At 36.5% G+C, this 25,730-nt stretch overlaps 2 protein-coding genes across 5 annotated transcripts in view; one reads left to right on the top strand and one right to left on the bottom strand.

Moving 5' to 3' along the window:
- Positions 1 to 25,730, top strand: part of TBCD (tubulin folding cofactor D) — a 126,925-nt gene that overhangs the window by 15,719 nt on the left and 85,476 nt on the right. For all 4 annotated transcript variants that reach the window (XR_010825866.1, XM_048075898.2, XM_066980140.1 and 1 more), the window contains 6 exons: positions 3,746 to 3,791; positions 6,353 to 6,485; positions 7,697 to 7,839; positions 8,652 to 8,712; positions 9,212 to 9,286; positions 11,988 to 12,082. Coding sequence is in view for 3 of the 4 variants with exons in the window: in XM_048075898.2 (XP_047931855.2) it covers positions 3,746 to 3,791; positions 6,353 to 6,485; positions 7,697 to 7,839; positions 8,652 to 8,712; positions 9,212 to 9,286; positions 11,988 to 12,082 (553 nt within the window). In the remaining variant the exon portion in view is untranslated. The remainder of the gene's footprint in view (positions 1 to 3,745; positions 3,792 to 6,352; positions 6,486 to 7,696; positions 7,840 to 8,651; positions 8,713 to 9,211; positions 9,287 to 11,987; positions 12,083 to 25,730) is intronic.
- On the bottom strand, positions 16,120 to 24,498 carry ZNF750 (zinc finger protein 750). Its single transcript, XM_013198426.3, has 3 exons — positions 24,393 to 24,498; positions 18,216 to 19,851; positions 16,120 to 17,777 (listed from the first exon to the last, which is right to left on the bottom strand). Exons 2-3 carry the CDS (start codon positions 19,640 to 19,642, stop codon positions 17,060 to 17,062), a joined length of 2,145 nt encoding a protein of 714 aa, XP_013053880.3. The 5' UTR covers positions 19,643 to 19,851; positions 24,393 to 24,498; the 3' UTR covers positions 16,120 to 17,059.

Genomic DNA, 25,730 nt, shown 5'->3' with positions numbered 1-25,730 from the left:
AACTCCGATTGCCTGGATACTCCAACAGACAGGCTCCTTACTTTCAGTATTATTACTTGCTGACACTAAAATGTCTATATGGGTGGCAAACCAAGCTTATTAATTATTTTGTTTGTATCAGATTTTTCTGAAATGGTGTGCCTCGGATGTTTTTCTTCCTTCAAGGCAGGAAGTTTAAGCTAAATACTGCAATGCTGGTTTGTCCTTTTTTCCTTATTTATTTTTTGTTTGTTTGCTTGCAGTGGTGCATCATGCACTTTGCTTTTTAGTATATCCTCGGTATGCTCTAGTGTTGCAGGATTTTTCTGAGACAGTACCTTTGCTTTATGTACATGAATGTTGGTAGCACATTCCTAGAAAAATACACACATCTTTTATTTTAGAGGCCAATACCAGGTAAAGCGCTCTTTTATTTCCCCAGAGGAGTTACCAATGAAGCTTGAAAGTTTGACGAATGTTGGGCTTGTGAATGTTTTTACATGCTCTGATTCACAAAGAAGTCATGAAAACTTCTTGTCTTGATATTTCAAAAAAAAAGGGGGGGGGGAGGGAGAAGCAGAAGCTGGATTTATAGCTTTCTTGACTATCCGAAGAGTAGTGCTCAGCAGTATGGTTATTACCTACTTTTATAAGAATTGCTTTTCGCTAAAAATGTCCATTAGATTTTCTTTGAGAGAAAGAAGTACTTAATGTGTCACTTGCTGAAACACCAGTAATCTGGTAGAAGGTTATGTTCCACCTGCAGTGTACATTACTTGGTGCAAACAAAACTTTTTCCATTTCAGATGTACCTCTTTTTCAGCTGTATTTATTCCAAAATCAATAGGTAACATTTTATTTATCAAAAAACATGTAAATATTAAGTTCCCATTTTTAAAGTTTATGAACTTGTAACACACTAGCTACAGTGTTATTTGGTTAATTCGTACTTCTCCTAAAAACTTGCATCAATGAAATAAAACCCCTTAATCCATATTTGAGAGTAAGGGAGAACATTTGAATCAGGTAATAAACTAAACTAAAGATGGGAATAAACCGCTATAATTTATATAGCTGAAAATTTCCTATATTAGAATCTGCATATTTTTCATACTTTATAAGGAAAAAGGTTCATATGGTACGTAAAGAGAGTGTATTCTTAATGGAAGTTAACATTATGTGTAACTTTCTCAAGTTATACAACGCTCTTCCCTGAGATTTTCTTGCGTTGACCTGTCTAAATCTTGTCAGAGTTCTTGTGATGGGTTAAACTCTTGCTACTGAATGACTGAAGAGAGGTTCAGGTTCAAGGTGTGGAGCCTGATTTGTTTTCTGAAAAAAATAAGTTACCCAGCTAGCTTGTAGTATAAATCTCAATTGAATTACAGCTGTTGCTATAATGATTTTAACATCTGAAAGTACGTTATAAAGTATCGCTGTATTTGTGAGTAGATATTCCGTGTTGAAAATCAAATATGAAAATAGTTTGTTATTTAAGTATGTAATGAAACTGTTGTAGGAAAAAAACGTTTCACTTGTTCAGTAAATCTTGTTCAAAAATCTTGTTCAGTAAATTCTCTTGTTCAGTAAATTTCACTTGTTCAGTAAATTCACAGAGAAATGTGTGAAACGGAGTTTGTTGAGTTCGCTCTTCTAAATTGACGAGTGAGGCTGGTTTCTTAGTTGTCTTTAGAAAAACATTAAAAATAAGTCTTCTACAATATGTGAAGAGTTTTCTTATTTCCTGCTTTTCTGTTGGTTAATTTCATCCCTCATCTTGCTTTGAGGCGAAACACCTTCTGGTTATGTTTTTCCCAAGGAGTCAGAACTGAATTCAAAGTTGGCCTTGAGGACGTGAAAACTCAGGAAGAAACTTGCAGAAAGGTGTTAGAATTAAGGAACTACATAAGAGTGAAGATGAGAGCATGTTCTGAGGCTACTATTCCATCTTTGCAGGAACTCCTTGACAGTTTGCCGAGAAGTGTGGGGCTAGAGCTCCAAATGTACTTGTCCAGGAGCGTTCCCAAGGCTATATTACAAAGCCGTTTCTCTCAATTTTCTGTACTATAGGAGTTATACTATGTTTTGATGGAATATGTGTTAACACAGTCCTAATAAATTTGAGGCAGTCCATGCACACTTTAAAACAGTATTTGCTCTTACCTGGGCTTGTGTGCAGAGAGGAGAAGTACTTGGGAAGACGAGGTGCTGCAGAAATGCTGCAGTGTCTCCTGGCATCCACTGCCAACTGGCTAACATTGGGAAGAAGCCATCTGTTCTGAACACAGGCACAAAGTGATGAAGAAATGAGCTTATGCACACTTCTGCAAAGAGAGAGAAAAATTGGAGAGGCCAATTTTTAGGTTTGTTAATACTCTAGATTTGTAGATTTGCTACAGAACCTACAGTGGTTCTGTAGCATTTCTGCTTTGTAAGTGTACTTTTTATAGGATGCCTTACAATTGCCTGGTTACTTCAGGAAAACATTAAAAATCTCGAATAATTCAAGATACATTGTCAAGTTCCACTATGTAGCTTGTAGTAAAGCCGATCAGAAGTGCTAATTTAGGATTCTAAAATGTAATTTAGTTACAAAACAAAACAGAATGGGTACATAGCCTAAAGGTGTTTTTATTGCTTTTGTTGCTCTTAACCACACCTGCAGTACAGGAGGCATGTGTATTTGGTATGTGTGAGAAAGTACATATTTTTAAGGTAAGTCTGTTCTTGTTTAACTCCTAGGCATGTTTATTGACGAAGGTTTCTCTTCTCGTGAATGGCAAAGTTCAAGGAAAACTAAGTGGCTGAACACAGTAGTTTTGATACATATGAAGTGGACTGGGGAAACTTTAAATGTGTAACACATTTTTGTCTGGTAGTAATAGTGCTTTCTTCTCCCTGTAGAGCTGAGGCTTAATCGTACTGGGATTTTTAACTGTATATAAAATTATTTTGGGGGCTATTTGCAGGACTGAATGCTTGAACTCTTCTTTAAATCCCTTGGCACAGGAATTAAAATGTGTCTGGTGGAGGTATATTTGCAGTCAGGGAATTCTGTACTTTTGTTTAGTTTAACAGGGAGTTCTCAAAAGCTGCTGGAGAAGCAGGGTAAAACACTTGGCGGTGTAGCCTGTGCTGTGTCCTGTCTTGTCTGAGTTTGATTGCTACCAACAACCAGGCTCGCTCACGTGTGTCCACCTGTCCTGCTTCTCACAGCGACTGGAGCATTGATGTGTTCTGTCTAAATTACGAGCAAGGCTTTGTTCAGTTCGGAGAACCCTTCGATGTCATGTGGTCCCAAACAGGATGTAGAATTCCACTTATTCGTGGTCTGCAGATTCGTCTTCAGTTCTTGGAGGTTCAAAGCAGCGTGAGCTGTTAAATAATAGCTGCTGTGGTTGCACCTGCATTGAACTGGTGTGACCAAGCACTGAAGCACTGAGCTGGATGGATCAGGGAGCTGAGCTGGCTGAAGAACGGCTCCCCAACCCCCTCCTTGAGCGTGTGTTTTTCGGCCAAATCAGCTCCCTGAGCTGGCTGCCTGCATGAGTGTACGAATGGGAGGGGCAGGCTGGGCTACAGTAGCCTTGACTCGCATTGACTTACAAAGAAGTAGAGCTGCACCCCGACACTCTTAGCTATTTAAATTACTAAATAGCTTAGATTATTGCAGGAATATTAAAAACTATTTTAGATCTATATGCCTGATATATTAAGCTTTAGAATCTCTATATTCTTATATTTATTTTCCCTATTTTAATTATAGGCACAGTTATTTAAACATGGCAAAAGAGAAGACTGTTTACCTTATGGTAAGTTTGTAATATCCTGATTTTTGTTTTTAAAGCCATTCCAATTTAAAAAAGGAAGAAAGGACACACTGATAAAGAATGAATGGTTCTGTAAAGAGTAAAATCAACGGAGAAGTTTTAAAACATGCAAAGTAAAGGAAAAAAGAAGAGATGCCAAAGTGAGGGAGGAGAAGATGCAGCTGAAGAATGTTATGTTGGAAAATCTCATGAAAGAATTAAAGATTTGGCAGGTGATCAGGTTCGCCACTGGGCTACAGGGGCTGAGCACAGAGCATAAGATGTGAAACATTTTAAGGAAATTCATTAGAACATAACCTGGTGTTATGCCTATTAGTGCTGAAAATTTTGCAGAAAATTTCCAAGCCCTAACATAAGCCCAGGAGTTAGGAAATCCCAAGTTTAAAGAACCTGCTGTATATAGGACCCAGCTGGAATTGTCTGGTGGTACTGTTGAAAAGAGGGAAAGTTTCAGTGGAAAGAGATTATAATGGATTAAATTAGGGATAGACAGGTACTTGAAAGGAGAACACAGAAGTTTCTGAATATTGTATCTTTATGTTGGAATTACGTTCTCATGGTGAAACCTGGAATTGTTCAGAACTGACTGCACAATACTGGTTTGCTTTTTATTGGTAGCGGTAAGAGAGGTACAGAGAGATAATGGCTAATTACACAACACTGCAAAAGAGATGATCTTTCTTGTGGAACTTAGCAAAACACCAGAAATGCGGTCTGTGCTATTCACCGGAATCAAGCAATGATGTAAACTCACATTAGAATGCTTATAACTTGATTTAATGGAATGATTTTGACTTCAGAAGAGAAACTGTGTAGATCTAGAGCAGGAAAGAGTTTCATTCTCCCAGTTACTAAGTATGACATGCAGACCCTTCCTTACTACACTTATGAATGTGTCAGATAACCAGAAATATGAACAGGCTAGATAAAATATGGTACAATGCAAAATAATTTAAAAGATGCATCTGTACAGCAAAATATTGTCATAATCAAAATAAAATAAAAATATTTGGCTCATGTTGTTAACCCTGCTGGTAAAGTTAGATGTTTTGGCCTGTGGCATCTGGTAGTATGAGGAAAGCCAGGCACATACCAATGAATAAATTTACCCCAGAAAAGACAGAATGCTCACAGCTAAGAAGCAAATACTCAAACAAAAATTGTTGGGGAAAACAAAATGTGAGAGGTGAAAGAATCAAAGATTGTTAGTTATTACAGGGTTATAACAGAACTGAAGATAAAATAAAAAAAAAGAGGTGGACGTCAAAGGACAACACTGTTAGAAATCTTGCATTATAGAACTGGAGTTAAAAACGAGCACAACTTCTGAGACCATCTGCTTGGATCTGTGGATGACCCAGAGTGATTCAGTAGTTGGACTTGGAAAAGGCTTATATTTATATATTCTTATTTTTTTTCTCTCTGTGAGTATTGATATTTCTGCAGTCTCTTAAAGCATTCGTGTCTCTAGTTTTTTAACAGTTGAAAAAAAAAAAAAATCCAGGTTGCAGGAAGATACTGAAATAAAAGTCATTATTGGCCTCACCATTTTGCCCGCACGTATTATTTTACTAACATTCCAGTATGTCAGGATAAATCATAACGCTGCTGAAAAACTGAGTCGATTTTTAAGTCATGTGCCCTACGATTTCTCAGACTTTGAGAGAATTGCTATACCCTTGATCTCTTAGTATTTTAGAAAACCCAGTATGAGACTGGATTAGAAAGTTGCAGAAGATGTAATTCTGTATCTGCAGTGCTTATAGTAAGAATGATAGGTCCTTCAGGGTGAGTTGTTAGTTCATATTAACTACTGATAAGTTGTAGGCTCTTTCTTTGAGACAGTCGTTTCAGGCTGCAAATGCAAAAGGACTGTTTTACTTGTAGCATGGATGTGTTCCTTGTGAAAATTTTGAATTTTGGACTCATTAATCCAAGATTCTCCATTAGTCTATGTTTTTTACTTTGCTGGACAAATAACTTTGTTACCTTTGATGTGCCCAAATGAAAGGTTTTGTTGCTGATTGTTTACACATACACATTATTTTTCATGTCTAAATGTTTATGGACATTCATCATCATAAAAAATTTCTGTGCAGAAGAGTTAAGTTGGTGCTACCTGAAAATAGAAAATGAGGAAAATGAACACTTTTTTAGTATGCAGAGACTGGTCACAGAGGAACTGAATTGTTTTTTCTGACTTCTGGTTCTGTTAGGCTACTGAAAATTCTTAGACCATGAAAGATACTTAAATACGTTTCTTCCAGTGAGAATGAGAGGCATAAATGCTCCCTCACGATCTAGATTCACTTTGATTTTCATAGTCAAAAGTAATCCTTAAAGTAGTCCTACCTGTTTGGTAGGTGAAGGATATTACCCTTATTTGGCCATTGCCAAAACTATGACAAAGTAGGTAGTACAGCATTTGCATTTCAGTAACACCTTTAAAAATCTAAATCTTCTACAGATTTTTTGAGATTTTAAACATTTTTTTTTTACTGAGTCTTTTTTAAAGTATTTGTCTTAACGCGTTTCTTTTACAGCTGCTACTGTACTTGAGTGCCTTGATAACTGCAAGCTATCAGAAAGTAATCAGATGGTTCTTCGCAAGCTAGGGATGAAACTTGTTCAACGACTTGGACTGACATTTGTGAAACCAAAGGTAGCAAAGTGGAGGTTAGTTTAAAGCTGAAATAATGTTGTTGTTTTTTTTTTAAAAAAAGGAAAATGAATCTTAAAAAAAAAAAATCACGAACACTCCAAAACCTTAAAAATTCTTAAATCCATCCATTTGATTACCAGTCTCTGCCCTCCTGCCTTCCCTCCCCTAAAAAAAAAAAAGAAAGAAATCCTTGTGTTATTTAAGACTTGCATACATCCTTCATTTGAACACTTTGGAAAATTAGATTTCTTCTGCTGTATTTATTTTTCTTTAGTTTTTCAATTTTGGTGTAGTAAACCAGCGTTGTGACAACCCAAGTCTTTTAACGTTTCATGTTGCACATTGCAAACAAAGTCTCTTCCTGTATAATGCATAAATTGGTAAAGATGGGAAGATGGTGAACTTTGTTACTGAAGTTGATTTAATTCAGTTTTGTGAGAGTGAACTTAATTTTTCCATTACATTTTTCTACCCTGATTCGATAGAAGATTCACAGGGGAAAAGTGGTTTGTGATCCCACTTTAGTTTTGCATATTAGTCAGGTTTTGGTGTCTGGTTTTACTTATTGCCAGAGGGCAACCTCTTTTTTAGATTTCTCGCACTGATATTTTTAAAATTGCAGGCTCCATTGGTGACTATTTTTTATTGTAGTTCTTTTACCAGCTTTTGAGAATGTCCTTAGGCATAGAAAATTCTTTTTAGGTGGAGAGTGTACCTTGCCCAATGGCAAGAGTCAGTTTAGCATGGGAAGTGTATCTTTTGTAAGAATGTATCTATACCACAGGCTAAATATCTGAGTACAGCTTGTGAAGAAATTACCGAGCTGGCTTTAACATTTAAAAACAATTTTTCATAAATTGATTTTTTTTTAAGGTTTTGGAGAGTGTTTTAGGGCATGGGAATTTTGCCTTTTTATTGTCAGTAGTGGAAAGTAGGTTATATTGAAACAGGAAAGGGAGAGAGATGATGAAAGGTACAAAACAGTTTTGCACAGGATCCATTTAAATAGTCTAGCTTTTCTCAACCTAGAAAACAGACAACTGGGTCAGGAGGAAGGAGAATGGGATACTTTTCCCTTTCCTTTAAAGCAACCTCTAAATAACTGGAAAGCTGTACACTGGGAGGTTCAGTAACTTGAGAAGCAGGCTTTATGACAGCATATACCTATTTCAATTGGAACTTAAATCAGAAAAAAATTATTAACTGTCTCTTTTTTTTTGTGCAGGTATCAGCGTGGCTGTCGGTCTCTGGCTGCCAATCTGCAAGCTAAGGGTTCAGTTACGCAGAGTCAAATGATAAATGTTGCTGCTAATGAAGCTGAGGATGAAGAGGCATATGACATTCCAGGAGAGATTGAAAACGTTGTAGGTGTGTTAAAACCAGACAGAAGTTATCATAAGGCCTGCAAATTAAGCGCACATTAGGAAAACGGCTTGCTTAGTGCGAAGAAAGTAATGTGGGTATCTGCACTAACGTGAACAATTGGAAAGACTATAAAATTTCAATCTGTGCAGCTGGTTAAAATATACCATATTTTTGCCAAATGATTTGAATTTTAGCATCACAAGTAGAAACTCAGTACTTGTAACATTTTTTTGTGGGGTTGGGGGATGGAGTTATTGAAATACACTTTCCCAGTAATATGAAAGTGTTATCTTGAGCCTTTCAGAGATGGAAGGATGAATTAAAATTCATAATGAAAAATGAAGTAAATGGCATTACATGAAAGCAAAAGAATTATATGGAAGATTTTAACCTGTGGTAGTATCGAAGGAACAGCATTTTCTGTTAGTGTGTATTCATAAAGGAGGTCCTCTGCTAGCTTGCTGGTGGGTATGCTATAAATAAACAGACAAAGATGGCATCAGAAAACTTTTGTAACTAAGTAGTCTAATGAACCTCTGAAAAAAAAAACATCATGACCTCTATTTTGAATCTGTCAGAGTAATTAAAATTTTAAATCAAATTTTCTGTTTTAGAAAACAATTTTGACATCTTTTATGTTTATTTACTTTCAAGTCATGCATGTGTGGCCTGTATAAGAAATCTGGAAACAAATATTTTGTTTAAATTAGGAGGCAGCTATGTTAAGAGGAAAATGGATCTTTAGTGTTTTAAAAAGTATTTCTCTTGTTAAATAAATGAAAATAATTGTTTCGTTTCAATAAATTTATCTGCAGAGCAATTGTTGGTTGGACTGAAAGACAAAGATACTATTGTCAGGTGGTCTGCAGCAAAAGGGTAAGTTTCTTATTGTTACTCTAAACTATTAAACAACAAAAATACAGTCTAATGTAACCTATGATTGATAATTTCTGTCTTGTCAATATTCACAGTTATTTCAAATGGCCTTAGGACAGGTCATGCTGTAAAGCTGTGTTTATAACTTTTTCTGGGTGCATATGAGATGGGGCTAGTGTACAGGAAAATTACAGCTGGGTTTGGAAATAGACGTTTTGTGTAAGATTTGACTTAAAGGCTATAAAGTAGTATTTCTTCAAAATGTCTTTTTTCTCCTCCCCTTTGAAAAAAAATATATTTCTGTGTTAAATTCTCTACTTTGTAGCTTTTGCTTCAAGCTTGAGATTGGTGTTTTAGGCTAATGGTGTTAGCATGATCCATTGTCACCTTGAATTCAGTCATCGTATTGTAAGCTTCCAGTAACTAAATTTTTATTGGATTTATTCATCAAATGGCAGTACTAATGAATCACTGTATGCTTTTTTATTTTCTTCTCTAGAATTGGTAGAATAACTGGAAGACTTCCAAAAGAATTAGCAGATGATGTGGTTGGGTCTCTGTTGGATTGTTTTAGGTAAAAATCTTACTTCATATTTTATGTGCATGTGAAACGTGTCTGTTTATGAAATAGGAAGACTACAGTTACAAAAACAGGTCTAAAAATCTGTAAATTTTATTGTCTTTCTTCTCCCAGATTTCAGAATCTCCTAAGGCATAGGTGTACTGCACTCAGGGTGTTCAATAAACTGTTCCTAATCCTCTATCTCCACCCCATTCTAAATTAATTTGAAAGGACTAAAGTTGATCTTTGAGAATGAATAAATAAATAAATAGACTTTATAAGCTCATTAGCTTGCTCCCTTAGAAATTCCTGGTGTACTCATATCTTGAGTGTTCTGTGCAAATAGTAGACCTGGAAATGATATTCCAAAAGGATTCTGAAGATCATTCGAGTTAAGAATCAGCCTCTATGTGAGGGGAGGCTAAAACATCTAGGAAGAGTGATGGACGTTGTAAATGACAGGGAAATGATTGCCCTCTAGATTTTATATTATTAGAAATAAACTAAAGTAGGAGGTGACAAGTTTGGGTTACATAAAAAGTGGTTATCCACAGTACACAGTAAAACTGTGTAAGTGTTGTACCACAGGAGCTAATAACAAAAAGAATAATTTCTTTATTGGCAAAAAATACAGGTAATCTTTAGTTTGACACTCACATCTACTCTTTAAAAAAAAATAAATCCCACCTTGCTTGACAGTGCAAATTAAAAATTTCAATAAAAGGATAATGCAATAAAAAAAGAAGCTATGGTGTCTTAAAAACTTGCAACGTGAAAGTATCTACTTAGCCAATACTTCCACTGCGCTACTGGGATTAATTTAAGAGGTGCTGCTGATCTCAATTATCCCTGAAGCTTCAAAGACCTGTACTCGTAGTGTTTTCTTTCCTTGTTTTTCAAGTCATAGGGGTGAGTAATGCAGCTAGTAATTGAGTGACCTGCTTTCTCCAAAAGCACTTGGGAATGAATGTAGACAAGACAAAGGAGAATCTCTTCTGTATGCTTTGCACTAAATATCTACTGCATAAAATAAAAAGTCAGTTGCTCTTTAGAGGCACTTTAAATTGTATCTGTCAGGATAAGAAGAAAGGATGTCTTATAGATAAATTCAAAGACAGGAGGCAGGGAAGAAATAAATGACCATTTATCGCAGTGAGACTTTCAGCACAGTCTGCAGGGATCCATAGGAGTCCTTTGCTGTTCAAGATACTCAAAAATTATCCTCGAAAAAAGGTGAACAGTGGGGTGATGAAATTGATTGATGGTTTAACTTAGCTAATACAGTGAAAACTAAAGGTGACAGAAAAGAAAATGTTATATAAGCCTAAATAAAGTAACTAGACAGTAAATGGCATGAAATATAATGTTTAATGAATGCAAACTAATGCACTTAGGGAAGAACACAGCCAGCTATAAAAGTTACTACTACTCAGGAAAGAGATCTTGAATTCACTATTCATAGTTTGATAGTTTTGTGAAGGTGTCAGTGGAGCAGCAGTCAGAAAATAAAGAAGGCAAATGGAATGTTAGGTATTATTAAGAAAGGAAGAGATAACAAAACTGAATCATCAAGAATTGATTTAACTGACGTGGATTCTTCCAAGTGGAAAGAAAAAGTAGAGGGGTCTAATGGAGATACATAAAATCATATATATGAAAGAAATAGGGAAAGCGAGTAATTGTTTACTATTCACTCTTCCTCAGAATGCGACAACTGGGAAGTATCAGGAAGTACATTTACACGCAATTAAACTGTAGAAGTCATTGCCACAGGATGTTATGGAAGCCAAAAGTGTAAAGGGAGTTCAAAAAGGGATTATCCAAATTAATGGAAGAGAGTCCCATCAGAGGTTATTAAATGTGACATTCTGGATGCAACCTCTGGCTTGGGAAGTCCCTGTACTTGGGACTGCCAAAGCCAGGAGGAGGCTAATGAGGGAACGATCCTTTGCGCTTTGTCTCTGGCTAAGCATCTGCTATTGGCCCATTTCAGAGACAGGATGACTGGGAGAGATGAAGCTTTAGTGTGACATAGTTTAGGTTCCTATTCCTAGTTTAATACAAAATTAACTTCATGCATGTTTAGTCACACAGCACTTTTCACTCCTTTACCTGCCAGTCCACCAAAATCTGTGTACCGTTTTTGAAATTCTTTTTGCTGTGTTCACCATAAGGCACTGTTTTGGTCTATGGTTTTGTTTAAATCAGCAAACAGTGGTGTTTAGACACCTTTGAAATGCACAGGCTTGTATTATACGTTTGTTGTACTGCTCGGACATCTTTTGCTAGTTAAGGATTGTGTTTGGCATTCAGTTCATTCGTTATCTCAGATATATTCTGTAAACCTACATCTTTGGCAGTGTAATAGGAAGTTGTTTTCCTTTTCTGGATGAGTGTTTTGTATTGCATTCTTTTGTAAAGAGGGTACGTTTATTACGTTTATATTGATAAGTGGTGGTTGTTTTCTTTCCTTTTTTTTTTTTTTTTGCTTGTGTCATTGCTTATTTGATCATGTTTACATCAGTATTTATGTTGCACAAAATGGGAAAGAAAACATGTTCCATTCACCATTCTTATGTTTTAAAAATCTAACAGGAATATTAACACAATAAATACATGCTGGTTGGTGTCTTTTAAAATGTTAGGAATTCACCATGACAAATGAAATCCAAAAAGGGAAGGTTAGTCCTAATAAAACTTGTTCTAAAATTAGTTTTCAGGAAACAGACAATGCATGGCATGGTGGATGCCTGGCTCTGGCTGAATTAGGCAGAAGAGGATTGTTACTCCCTTCCCGGATCTCAGATGGTAAGTTGCAGTTGCTGAATGTTACTGTGCTCGTGAATTAACAGGTTGTAGTTTTAGAGACTTAATATGTGGCAATAGACTGGAATTTGCTGATGTGTGCTGAATAATGACCGTAGTATTGAATTCTAGAGTAAAAAGTACGCCTACGGGGATATTTAAGGTGCTTCTATCAAAAGTACTGTTTTGGGTGTGCCTTATTTATACTTAATAAATTTTTCTTTCCAAAATGAAATTAGTTTCTTGGGTTTTTCTTTTTAATTCTTCCCATGTTTCTTTGTGCAGTTGTATAAAAAATAATTCTGTATGTGTCTATATTGTGTCAATGTCATTATTTAAATGGAATATATTAAATAATTGATGACTAACTTGCACTTTAAAGTTGGTGGCTAACTCTGTTTGTTAATGATTAAGTTTCAGAGGAAAGTTTGATATAATTTATACAGTTAAGGGTTTTAATTTTTTTATGGTTTTTTGAAGTATGAGAATGGAAAGAAATAATGGGGCAGAAGAAATTGTTTTTGTGTGTTTTCTGTGTCAACATTCATTGAAGCACATAGATATTAATGTGAAGGTAGTAGTTCTGTCTTCCATGATTTTGTTTAATTTGCTTGAAGTGACAAAATGTAATGCAGTAGCACATATCCACCACTGGGCACTTTTAAAGCTGTACCTTGGGCTAGGTGGTTCTTTTGATCTCACCATATATTCTTGCATTGTTGTAGGAACAGAGAGAGGGAACACTAATTTTCAAAAATGTTTCAAAACTGGTATTTTGTATTAGTGAGCTAGATTGCTACATCTTTTCTATTCTGGCTATCTGCTGACTTTGAGAAGAAAATGTAAAATATATTTAATACAGTTTATTATTCAGTCCCTGTGAAAAGAGTGCATATGCCAAATACTATGTTTTGAATGTGAGAGTTTTTGTGCAGATAGTGTTGTGCAGGAGGTTTCCCTTTTCTAATTACTTTTTCCCCTTTACCTTTTAAAAGTTTTCTTAAAAACCCTTTAAGAATAGGAAGTCGTCTAAAGGTAACTCTATTTTAGTTCAAATTAAACCGAAACTGTATAGCTTTATCAAGGAATCAGGATAGCCTACTGTAATAGATTTTTTTATTTTGGTGTAAACTAAAGGGTTCATGCAGGTTTGATATTGTGTAGGAGTGAGAAAGACATGAGTGAATCCTAGCTCTGCCTGTGATATGACCTGTGCTGTGAAACCATCTCTCTTCACTTTTTAGGTACAGTTTTTGTGTATGTGGAGTAAGGTTGAGGGTTGTATCCTTTACACCCTTCTTTTTCTACACATGTGAACTGAAAATGTATTGCTGCCTGTGAAAGTGATTTTAGGATACGTAGGCTTATACGCAAATTTTTAATTCATCAGATTGCTTAATATAGCCTTCTACTACTAGGGTAGAAGAGCATAAAGCTAAGATAGGGGAGGAAGGGAAGGAGGGAACACAGTCATGGCGGCAAAGTCTTTCTGAGAAGGAGAGAGGCATCAAGGTCTAAGGAAAAATATTTGTTTTTATTTTGAAATTGAAAGTTTCTTAATAAAGTATTGCTAAGAATTCAAACCATCCTCCTTTAAGAGGATGAGCAAGAAACCTAGTCAGTGATTATCTTGACTAAACTGCAACTCCTTCAGTTATATGATATTCAAGAATGAATTATACATAAGGCAGAAATGTATGATGTGAAGGATGTGTAAAAGAGGGCAGTCTGAATTTGCAGGGATAAAATTTGAAAGACTTGGTCATACAGTGGGATGCAGCTAGTGAAGAGTATAACAGGTAATGACAAAACACATTGTGTCTTTGTGAGAATTATTGGTGAGCCTATCTAGGCAGTAGAATAGGCACAGCACGCTTGAAATTGTGCCTTCTCCATTTCTTTTGTTTTAGTGGACCCTTTTTTTTCCATTTAAATTAATTTGAAAATAATTATACTAAATGCAGTATATTCCGAATTTACAAGTCTCCCTTCTGTAAGTTTTGCTTTATGCAGTTTATCCAATCCACTATTAATGTAGAAACTCAAAGTCAATTACAATAATTTGGAGTAAAACAAAGGAAAGAATTCTGGAAGTCAGAAGAGAAGCTAACACAGCGATGTTAAGAGGAACTGTGCTGTACTTTGACAGACAGACTTAGGTTCAGATTGTCCTTCACCAAATGATCTAAGAAATGAGGACAAGTGCAAAGTACTAGTCCTAGTCAGGAATAAGTAACTACGCAACTGAAGATACAAGAAGTGAATCCTGGGCAGTAGTGTCATGTGAAAGAATTTAACAGTTCATGTGGGTCACCCACATCAGTCAACAACTTTATTTGTCTCAGTAGAACAAGGTGGTAAAAAAAAAAAAAAAAGTCAAAAACACAGTGCAGTAATCCTTCTGTCTTACTTGATATGAAAATTATGACTCATATGGTATTCAATTAGGGACATCACACTTAAAACATTGTTTAGAGGAAGCTAGCCTAAAGCAACTGGAGTTTTGAGAACAGAAAATAAGACTGACAGCGAAAGCTTGTAAGAACTAAGGTTATTTGGATGAGAGGAGACTAAGCTGAAAGTTTATTCTCTTCCTCTTGAAAGACAGCCTTTCCTTTTGACAACTGTTTTCAGTGATAAGAACAAGACTACAGCTAATGGGTATAAGTTGCAGCAAGAGAATAGGTAGGTAAGTGTGAGGACAGATTTTGTTGTTCTAAAGGAAGTGAAGCCCTACAGTAATTTGTTTATGAACACTGAGTGAGAGGGATGTCCGTTAGGAATGACAGAAATTGAGTTAATGAAGGTAGCTGATCTAAAGTTTCTCTTCAGTGTAGTTTTGGCTCATTTGAAGCATGGAGATGTAGTGTATTTCACCACTAGAGCTAATTTGTGAGCATTTTCCTAGAGATGGTGAAGAATAAATCCTTTAATTGTATGGAAAATGACCAGAAGGCTTTTCTTCCGTGTTGACTTAAAGGAATTCCAATTAAAAAGGAGGAAGAGATGAGAGTTTTGAAAATTATGGATAAGAGGACCTATGAAAATTTCAGCTTCAAGAGATTAGTGAGACAAATAGCTTCATGTAATTGGAAGGGGGAAAAAAAAAGCAGGGACGGTAGACTCTGTAATTTCATGGTTAGGAATTGTGGATTTGGTAGCATTTGTCCTTAATCTTGAAGCCTTAAGCTTGGCCTAGAAAGAATCCCTTTCTCCTTGTCTCATCAAGTACTGATGTACAACTTAATTCTTACTGCCTCGCCATCATGATTTAACCGGACTTTCTCTGTCACCATATTCCCTTTGTTCAAACTTCACGTTGGTATTTTTGTCTTCTGATGATCTGAAAAGCTTTCTCTATGAAATATTAGAGATCTGTGTTGTTACTCTTTTTCTGTTTCTTAACTCAGAAACTTAATGTCTGTAATAGACTGTTTAATGTTAAGTTTAGCCAGAGCATTCTAAAAAATTTGTCTCAGAACACCAGAGCACAAAAATTACACAGTAAGTTCTGGGGACGTTGCATTGAACACATCTCTGCTTCTTTATAAATGTCTACGCCTACTAATAATGCTTAGGCGCGCGAGGATCTCTCTTATCTGAATGAGAGATGTCAATCTCAATGAGAAATGTATACCATATTTTTAAGTCAATAATGCTTAGCCTGGGTCTGTTTTACTTAAGACTGATAGTGCACACTGTTCAAGCTCAGGCCAGGTGTTTATACAATGAACAGCCTCATTTCAGTTATACTTTTTGTAGAAGCCTTGGATATGCTGGACAGCAGCTTTGTGGAAAGGCCTGTCATATGGGGCTAAAGTGCAGATGAATTACTCGGCATAATGAACTTCCTTCACTTAAGAAAGTTCCTTTTTCAGAGTTGTTTGGTACTCAATACCTCATTCTACTTGTAAATTGAAAAGTTAGCTAGCAAGTTCTCTGCTGATTTATTTTTTAATGTGTGTTACGGATAGTGTAGTGAATGCTTTTGTGTTCATTAATGACTTTCCATATATTTTAAGTATAGGTTACAGATTTATTTGAAAAATTACAAGTTTATATACACAGTTTTAGAAGCAGTAAACAGTTTTAGGATCTATTTATAAGCACACTGAAACACATAACTGGTGACACATTTTTTCTGAAATAAAACCTTCACCGGGAGAGTTTTCTCAGGTGAAATAAATTATATAAATATCCTTCTAGACTTGGAGTTTGAAGGTTGCCCAGTGTCTGTCTTAACCTCAGAGGATTAGGCACCTAAACTGTTGACTTTCATATTTTCAGTATTGTTTTCATAGTGGTTCAGTTAAAGATAAACATAAACCGCATTTGTTAAATTGTTGCAGACTTTCTTTGATTTAATGTAAGTCTTGTTCTTAGCCAACAGAAGAGAAGTTTGTTTTTACAAGGTTTGGATCAGTCTGTTTAAACTGGCATCTGCCTCTAAGTAACTAAATTTGGTCTGTTTTGCATTATGGCATAAAGGCGAAGTGCACAGAACAGTTTTTACAGTAAATTCTAAATAGCCGGGTTTAATCTTAAGCTTATTTAAACTACTGCACAGTGAAATAAGTTTTCCAAAGAAAAAAGACCAAAAATTATTAAATGAAATTAAGCCTGAAAAATACTGACAGTATGTTATTGAACAGTATTGTTTCTGGAGCTTAAACATCTTGTAGGAAAAGAAGTTGTAAAAATTATTTTACATTAATACAATTGCAAAAAACCTTAGAGCTTTGTCTAATGTACTTTGGCTTTAGTAATGAATGCAAAAATTCACTCATCGAAGTCTGAGCTTCTACAAGGGAAAGCTCAATTACTTAAAAACTTTAATATAAAAATATGAACATTATTTACACGGGAGAGATTGAATGTATCTTGTCACGGACCAAATCCAATAAGAGATGGTTTATAGACGTTTTCTGATGTAGCTGGTCACTAACTTCTGTGACTAGAAACTCACTGGAAAGGGAAACATTAAGATACTCTTGTTCTCTTCCTTAAAGTAAAGACTCGGCTACAGTCATTTGGCCTTACTCTTTTAGTGCCTTGCTGTGATTTTGCAGATTCTTTTTGATTTGTCCTTTTTTGTCCTTTTACTTTTTGATTGCACTGAGTATCCTGAGTATCAGAAGAATTAAGTGCAGGTTCTGTACACGAAGTGTTACAGTCCTGAGGACTCTGCCCTTCGTTGTCCATTCTAACTTTGCTAGGGCTGTATGCAGCCAGCTGACAGAGCGCTACGGCTGCTGTTTGTTTCTGTTCATCACAACTATCGATTATTCGTAAGTCTTGAGCTTCGTTACGGTGAGCGAGGAAAGATTTGTTGCAGACGCTGTTAGTAGGGTTCTTGGGGTTACACACATCTGCGCCAGAGTTTTCATTGTCGGGGTTCGGAGAAGTAGCAGCACCATTATCACGAGATGGACTGTGGGATGATGTTTTCAGGCTTCCTGTGTTGCAGGAATCTTTTACCGAGAGGTTCAGAGGCATATCTTGCAGTTCTAGAAAGTTCTGACTTTCTGTTTTGGATGTGGTTTTGTATGCGTGTTCATGAGCAGGTCCTGCATTTGTGTCAGCCTTTTTTGAAAGATTAAGGGGAGCTATTCCTGTGTCTTCTTCGGTGTTGGACAGTGAACCTTCATTGTTAGGGCATTCGTTAGGTGTGTATGAATCTTCATCAGTGACATTAATGCTGCAAGAAAAGAGGACAAAAGAGAATTCGCTATCAGTTAATCTTTTAAATTGGGGCTGAGGAAGTGGACAGAGAAAGAGAAAAAAAAAAAAAAAGGTTATTAGTCTGACCACTTTGTTTTTCTTCCTTTCCCTCCCCCATGTCCCTTTCACTGTAGGTATCACTCTAATACAGGTGTTTTCCCGAAATACACAGATACATACATAGTGATGTTACAGATACCCGATGCACTTCAGGTGAAGGAGTGCTCTACTCACTATCCAACTGGGAGCTTTACAGTTGTGTGTATCCGCTTTGCAGATAAATCAAATAGAACAATTATCTCAGTACTATAAATATAAATGTACTTTAAGGGCATTGCGTGAAATGTATACGTGCTGTCTTTGTGTGCCCCTAAGAAGTCTGACAAGAACTCGCAAAGTGATGTTACTATTTTACCTGGCAGGTGAATCGGCACGATCTTGCTGTGTCGGCACACTTTGAAGTTGAGTTGGTTGATCAGTGCTTTTTCTCACAGGTCTGAAAGCTGTGAAGTTTTCTTCTGGTTGATCATACTTGCCAAGCGATGTGGAAGATGACTTATTGGAGAGGTCAAATAAGCCTTCACATGCGTGGCTTGTCTGGGTGAAGTTGGTTGGGCTAGGTCTACCTGGGGAGCCTGTTGCTGCGCTTCCTGCCAGAGGGCTCATTTTAGCATTCTCGCGTTCATTTTGGTCATCTTTGGAATGACTTTTGGCATGCAGTAATGTCATTTCTTTTTCATAGTCCGCTTGTTTTTTATGCGAACCTAGAGGGTATTGTTGGGATGGACTTAAAGAAGCTGGATACAACAAGGTAGTTTCTTCCATTAGATGAGAGCTTTGATCCCTGTTAATACCAGCTACGTGTGAAAATCGGTAAAACGGAGGATCGGTTGGCCTACAAAATCCATACGGTATAGGAGGAGCGGAATGATATTGTTGGAATAATCGATAGTGTTCATATGCTGATGGATTTATGGGTTTTGGAAGTGGCCCAGGATGGGGAAGAAAGTGTCTCTGGTCTTGTGTGCCGTAGACGGACAGAGCAGAGCTTTCACACTCTGAATTACCTGGAAGCAAGTAAGGTGTGTAGATGGCCAGCCTATGTTCATAAAAATGGGGCGAGTACTCTGGAATCATCGGCTGCATGTAAGGTGAGATGGAACCAAAGCCTTTTGTGGGAGGAACTTTATGTGGAAATTCTGGGAGGAAAGGAGAGCCTGCTTTCCAGGGGTGACTTGGTGCATGAAATGCAGATTTAGTGTGAAAAGGTGAACTTTTGTTAGGGAGCGATATAATTTCAGGTACTTCACTAGTTTCTGGGCCTTTGCTATCTCTGTGTTCTCCTACAGGAACAAAAGCTGAGGGCCGTACAATGCTGTCCAAAAGAGGCTGCATGCTGATGGCGCTTTCTGTTGTAGTACTGGCAGGGGATAATTCCTTCTGAATTGCAGGTTTTTGTCCTTGAATTGCTGTGGTTGTTGCCTGGTTTTGTAATTCAACGTTTTCCTTGGCATCTTCTTTTGGAAAAGCGTATTGAGGCTTTGAATCGAGATTTGACAGTCCATTGGTGACAGACTTAGAAGAAGTTGCTTTGACTGCAGTGTCGAGCTGATTGATCTGTTTGGGCTCCAAGGAGCTAGCCTTTGGACACTTGATAACGCGATCCTGCTCTGATACTAAAGTAATGGAGTTTTTGCAGAGGCCATACTTCATGTGGTTAAAAAGATGGGATTTCTCATTGCAAGTAAAGGGGCACTGAAAGCACTTATACTTAAATGGCTTTCCTGGTGGTCTTGGGATGTAATGAGGCTTCTTTGGTTTACGTTCTTTGAGGAGACTCATTTTTTTTGCTGCTTTAAACAATTAAATGTAATGGTTCTTTATAAAAACTTTCTTGTGGTTAGCTTTCCTCAGTTTTAGCCTCTTGATGTTTCCAGTTTTTCAGGTTTCTGGAATCCTTCTTCCCAGGTGAAAAGAGGAAGCCAACTCCCGTGGTGTCTCAGGGAAGAGGGGGTGCCGGAAAGCAACTTTCGTAATTGGTAGCACAGGAACTGTAACACAAAGGTTAAAATTAGGTATACTGGAACTAAACACAAACTAAGACATCCTTTTAACTCTGTTCCCCTTAATATTATATATAATGTGTTTTGTGTTTGTGTTTTTTTTTAAAACAAAACAAAAATGCTAGATGCCAGCCTTAAAATAGACATATATTAAAATTTAACGTCCTTCAGCACCTAGACATACTTGTAGAAGTGTCTTAATTTTCAGCAGTGCTAGTCACTTGCAGCTGCTTTGGGCTTGAAGGAGTTTTCTTTGAAAACTGAAGGAACATTCATTCAGAAGATGAAAGGAGAAATCTAGGTGGAGCTGTTGAGAGAGAAGTGGAGGTGGGTAAAATGAGAAGAGGCAGGTCCTGGCAGCAGCTGGATATGGGGCAAGCCTGTCAGGCCGGTTGGGGAAAGAGAGGAGGGAATTTCCTGCTTGGTGAAACGAGGGTGGAGTGGATTGGTTGCACTTGGGTAGCTGACTTGGCTCTTTCAGACACTGACCAACTCCCCCTCTTTTAACTGGCATGGCATTTCCTAACAGCTTAATCTCAGTGGATACCTCAAAAGTGGCCAATCTCTCGAAGGATAAAACCACACCAATTTTCTTCCTCTTCCTAATTCAATTAAGAGAAATGAGTCCTGCAATATCTGACTAATAGAATATTCTGCTTGATAAACACATTTCACATTCTTCTGCTGTGCAGCACCTTACGTATTGCATGTGGTTAACACAGACACACAAGCATATCAATTCACGTAAAAAGTGGCAGACAGCAATTGATTTACAGGGGCATGATCTATCTGCCTTTCTTCAGAAAAAGTAAGGTTGTGGATACTTTATACAGCCTAATGATTTGCTCAGTAGATAAGTCAGGAGGGCTTGTATCAGCTTGTTCCATTATGTTCACTGATTCTGAAGGCGTGAGAAACTCTCAGAGTCAAGTTCTCATGATTTTATAGGATGTGTTATGGCAGAGATCTAAAAACTGATGATTTCATCATGAACTATAAGCATCATTATCAAAATGATGACTGTTGCAAAACCACGTACTGTATCTATTGTGTTACCCGAAACTGCAGGAATACTAATTGTAGGAGTGACTAGTATAGCTTGGTTTTTTAAATTATTTTTTTTAAACGGCTTTCTACATAGAACTTTGAAATAGTACTATTAAAATATCAAGTTTATGAAAAGAATAGTTGGTGATTATGTGCTGTGAGATTTTAGTTAAAGTAGAGATGTTTTTACATTTCTTAAATAAGAGATTATTTACTAGAAAATAGCATGCAACACATTATGAAAACTGAAGGCAAAGCTACAGAACTGCTGCTTGTTTTACCAGGTATAGTAATTCTAGCAAATTGTAATACTTTTTTTTTTTTCTGATGTGAAAGATATATTAATTTGTTAAAATAATAATTGTGAAGACATTCTAAAAAAAAAAAAAAGCGTACCTGCTCTGTAAATAGGAAAAACAAACTTTCTTAAAGTTAACAAATAATTAAATGTGACAGTCTAAAGAAATAGGAATATTAATAGCTTTTCCTGAATTTTTAATACAGCTTTTTTTTGAGTTGGAGACTAATAATGTTACAATGTAAACGAAAATCACTAGAAATATACAGCAGCATGTTAAAGTCTTGTCATTGGAATCTGATTAAAATGGAGCTCAGTAAATTAAAAAAACAAACATAGTATATAAAAACTATTTTAAATAGTGATAACTAGCATTCTTGTGCAAGATTAAGAATAGCACTTTTACTTAAAAAATAATTTAAAAAATATATAAAAATATTGGAGCTAAGGAGGCTTAGCTGGTCTTTTTTTTTTTTTTTCCTTAAGTGAATTTGTTGTATTTATTTTTGACTAATGATGTATAACTAACTTGGACAGTTTGTGATGGACTTGATCAAGTCAGTTTGTACCTGTTATTCCTCATATCTTCTTGGAAGTACTTGTACTAATTGTTCTTGAAAAAAAGATATTGTTGTCAAAACTCCATTGCATTCTTAGTTTAGCCATTTATGATACAGTCTGAATTTGCATTCAGGTGCAGTATTTATAATAAAGAGATGTTAATTAGATTTTCTTGTTCTTCTAGCTTTCCTTCACTTAATAGTGTAAATTCTTGTGTGTCCTGTTCCCCCCCCCCCCCCCGACTTTGTACTTGGTATTTAATTTTGATTCAAGTTATTCCTGTTCAACAGAGTATTAACTATCATTTCTTAACAAGATAAAATGCATTGTTGCAGTTCTAATGTTAGAAAGTTAGAGCATTGGCAGCTTTTTTGCAATGTGTATAGCAGGACAGAATTACAAACACTTTTTTTTTTTAATTCATTATTTCTTTTGATGGCATGCTCAGCTTGCAGACAGTGGTGCTCCCACTGCGTGCTGCTTACTTGCGAGGTGTCGAACGAGTAGCTTCTTTTAAAGGGTGTTTACCCTTTAGGAAACTTCGGCTAGTGTCAGCCAGACGAATATTCTGTTCGTCTCTTTTACTGGTTAATCCCTTTTTTTCATACGGCTTAAAAATGCCAGTAGTAAAACATTTCTAAACCAAACCAAGGAAGACAATTTCTCTTCCCATTTCTAAGTAAAACACAGCAGTGTCTGGCAGAGGTACATGTTTCATAATTAAAAAAAATTAAAACTCTTTGATCGCACACATAAAACTGGAAAAAACAATAATGGTTTAAAATAGCTGCACCAATTAAGACTGCCTCTATTATAAATAATGCCAGTTGCTTATAGTTGTACAGTGTATGTCTTCTGCTACTGAAATTAAAGTTTAGTATTAGCAAGAAAAATCAAAATAACTAGCTGCTTTTCCCTTAAACTTGAATACTATAACTTGTAATATCCTTTTAAAAATGGGAAAAATCTTTCAGTAGTAGGATGATAATTTTCATGCAACTTTATTTTTCTTTTAAATTGAGAATTTACTTCCTGAATACCTGATTTTAGAGGTGTGGGTATTTACATATTATCATGAATTTCTCTTTTTAGGTTTGAAGTGTAGTGGTATTTATTTATGTTCTTACTGAAAATAGGTTGTTCAGATAATATGGGTTAAACTTGAGGTTGTATTAGTTGTTTGTTCTGTGTCGACAGCATTCCTCCTTACAGCGTCCCAGTCTGTAGCCCTTTCCAGCCCGAGATTGAGAGCAGCAAGTTTTTGTCCAGTTTGTAAAGTGTGTTGTTGCTACCTCCTTGCTTTTAAAAATGCTAGCAAGTCCAGAAAGCAAGAATATTATTTAGCATTGAGTGCATGTATGTGTAAATACATAAACAAAAATGTTTTTGTGTATAAGTATATACATACAAATATACACCTGTGTATTCATACACATGCATACACACATATATATGTACATACATATATATGATTTCTTTTTTTTTAGGTTTTTAAGTAGTCTAAATTGTTTAAGATGTCCAGCTGATCAAAGGGGAAATTTCAAAATGTCTTTTATTACAAGCAGGGCTGGTAATTATGTTTCTTTTTAGGACACTGCTTTAGCAAACTACGTAACAGTTTGTCATGCACACTCCATTATTACTGCAGTATCCTTTGGTGATGTTGATCTCTCTGACCAGGAGCACTCACTGGGGTGGAACATTTTGAAGGACATGCTATAATTAAAATATTGTGATGTGGCATTATTGCATAACTCAAGGACATGCCATTGTCACCTACCTAGAGTGTTGCAAGAACAAGATTTGTGAGTTTTATTCTAGCTGAGATTTTCCAGTGATTAACAACCACTCCCTTCTAAACTTCCAGTTCCTTTAAACTGAAAGATAAATTTTAACACAACTGCTTGTTAATTAGGAGGAAACATGGGCGAGAGGAGTGGGTTGGCGAGGACTGGGAAGGAAGTGTGTGCTGAAGGTCCGGACCGGAGGACTGCGTGCTCCTGTGTGTGTGCGAGTGCGCGAGAGGAAGTGCAGCGGCAGAGATAGCTAACTTGCTCAGGTGGTGGGGATAAGAAGAAAGAAGTCTCCATAAATATTAAATTAATAACTCCACATCTTAATATACTTTAATTAGTTAGAGAAAGGATAACTTAATCCAATTTTCTTTTAGCAAATTTAGTCAATTCCCACAAGCTGGAAAACTAATAAATCAAAACCGAAACTGAGTATGTCATTGCCATACAAGCTTTTCAGATTAACGCAGTCCTACTATATAAAGGAGAGTTGGCAGACTAAACGTAGCAATTTCAAGCAGTACAGCTTTCTGTCATTCTTCAGTATAATACATTAACTCTCCCCATGGGAAAAGGTGCTTAAAACACTTTTCACCAACAAGTGTAAGTTATTGTAAAAACTTCTCAGAGTCACTTTGTCTCACAGACTAAAATCTTTGCCTCTTCTGTTGGAACTTTCTGCTGAAAGCTTAAACCAGTGCAGTAAATGCACCTGTTAGGAGGAACTTAGGCTTCCGAGACAGCTGAAAAACGCATGCCTCTGACTGCCTTTCTAATTGTTAATATAAACACATTTTATTTGAAAAAAATGTCTAAATAAAGGCACTTACCAGAGAGAGAGATGTCTGAAAGCTTCCAGGCGATCCCTGTTGCTAACCTGTAGCTGTCACTGCTGAGAGAGAAGTACCTGTTCGCTGCCCGATCGCTAAGTGAAACTGCAGGAGGTTGTTTCAGGGGGAGGGACTTAAGAAGTGTAGGAGTTGAGCCCTCAGGGTGTAGAGATGCACCTGATATTACTCCAGCCTGAAGCTACGATTCATTTGTTTGCGTCCACTGCTTTCATTCAGCATTACCTCAGCATCTAAGCTATCGAAGAGAGCTTTTGTCGCTTTTGTGCCCTCCAACAACCAAGTTTTACTCTAAACTTTTGTGTCTGTTCCTCTGAGCACTAATCTACAAAGTGGGGTCAAAAATGGCTAGGCAATATACTGAGCTTTTAATACATTTACCTTCAGTAGAAATTACTTGTGAGCAGCAGAATCGACCGTACACAGGGGGTAGCAAAGCTTAAAAATAGTAATTACACATTCTTAGTAGAAACAGACAATTTTCATTAAATGCCTTTGTAGCTTTAATATTCTTGCTCTTTTTTTTTTTCCTCCCCCTCTCCATTTTTATTTAAATCTTTGTGTCCTTCATGAGTCTCCTCTCTGAAGGCGGGACTGAACTAACTCCAAGCTTGCCACAGGAACCTGCCAAAGCTTGCCTATAATCAGCAGTCAAATGTACAGATCCTGTAAGTGGAAGGGAGTCACCTCGGTGAGAAATTGATTATCATGTCCATACATTTGCTCAGGAGCAGTAAAACTGCATGGTGAAAGGAGGAAGTGTGATGATCATCCACTGATTAGAGCTGGTACTTGCTCGTAGTTGCATTTTACTGAGAGTTTACAAATGACAAACTTATTAGTGTATTTGCCAGTTACCTAGTGACAGTGCAAAGCTGGTTAATGAAATGTCCCACGTGCTGGTCCTTGAAAAGGAGAATCTTTTGGTACCATTCCTATTACTGAATATGAAACCTAAGTGTTTTTCGACTACTGTTTCTGATGGTTTAGAGACATTAAATTTTTGAAATGTTTAAATACGTAGGTATCATGAACTCTGTACTTGATATAGTTGTTTCAAAACTTGTCTGTAAAGCAATGCCTTAAAAATCATTTTAATGATGTGGCCTTTATCTTGATCAAATGACGTATGGACATCTACTTTCCTGTCTAGGTGTGCAGATTACCATCCTTCCTGTTGCAATGCCAATGTAACTTGATGGAAAAATGTTATGAATACAAGCAATTGCTAATTTTAAGGTAGAAAGATGAGTCTTGGGGTGTTTTTTTGTTTGTTTCCTTTTTGTTTTAATATTTGCTTTCCTATGACACAGCTTAGCA

Source organism: Anser cygnoides, chromosome 19 (assembly GCF_040182565.1).
Source record: "Anser cygnoides isolate HZ-2024a breed goose chromosome 19, Taihu_goose_T2T_genome, whole genome shotgun sequence".
NCBI classification, from domain to species: Eukaryota; Metazoa; Chordata; class Aves; order Anseriformes; family Anatidae; genus Anser; species Anser cygnoides.
The sequence above is the reverse complement of the archived record's forward strand: the minus strand, read 5'-3'. Positions and strand labels throughout refer to the sequence as shown.

Coding starts and splice junctions, on each gene's coding strand:
- ZNF750 (XM_013198426.3), bottom strand. CDS start 19,642: ATGAGTCTCCTCAAAGAACGTAAACCAAAGAAGCCTCATTACATCCCA. Junction 17,778..18,215: donor CGTGCCGATTCACCTGCCAG/GTAAAATAGTAA, acceptor CTTTTCTTGCAG/CATTAATGTCACTGATGAAG.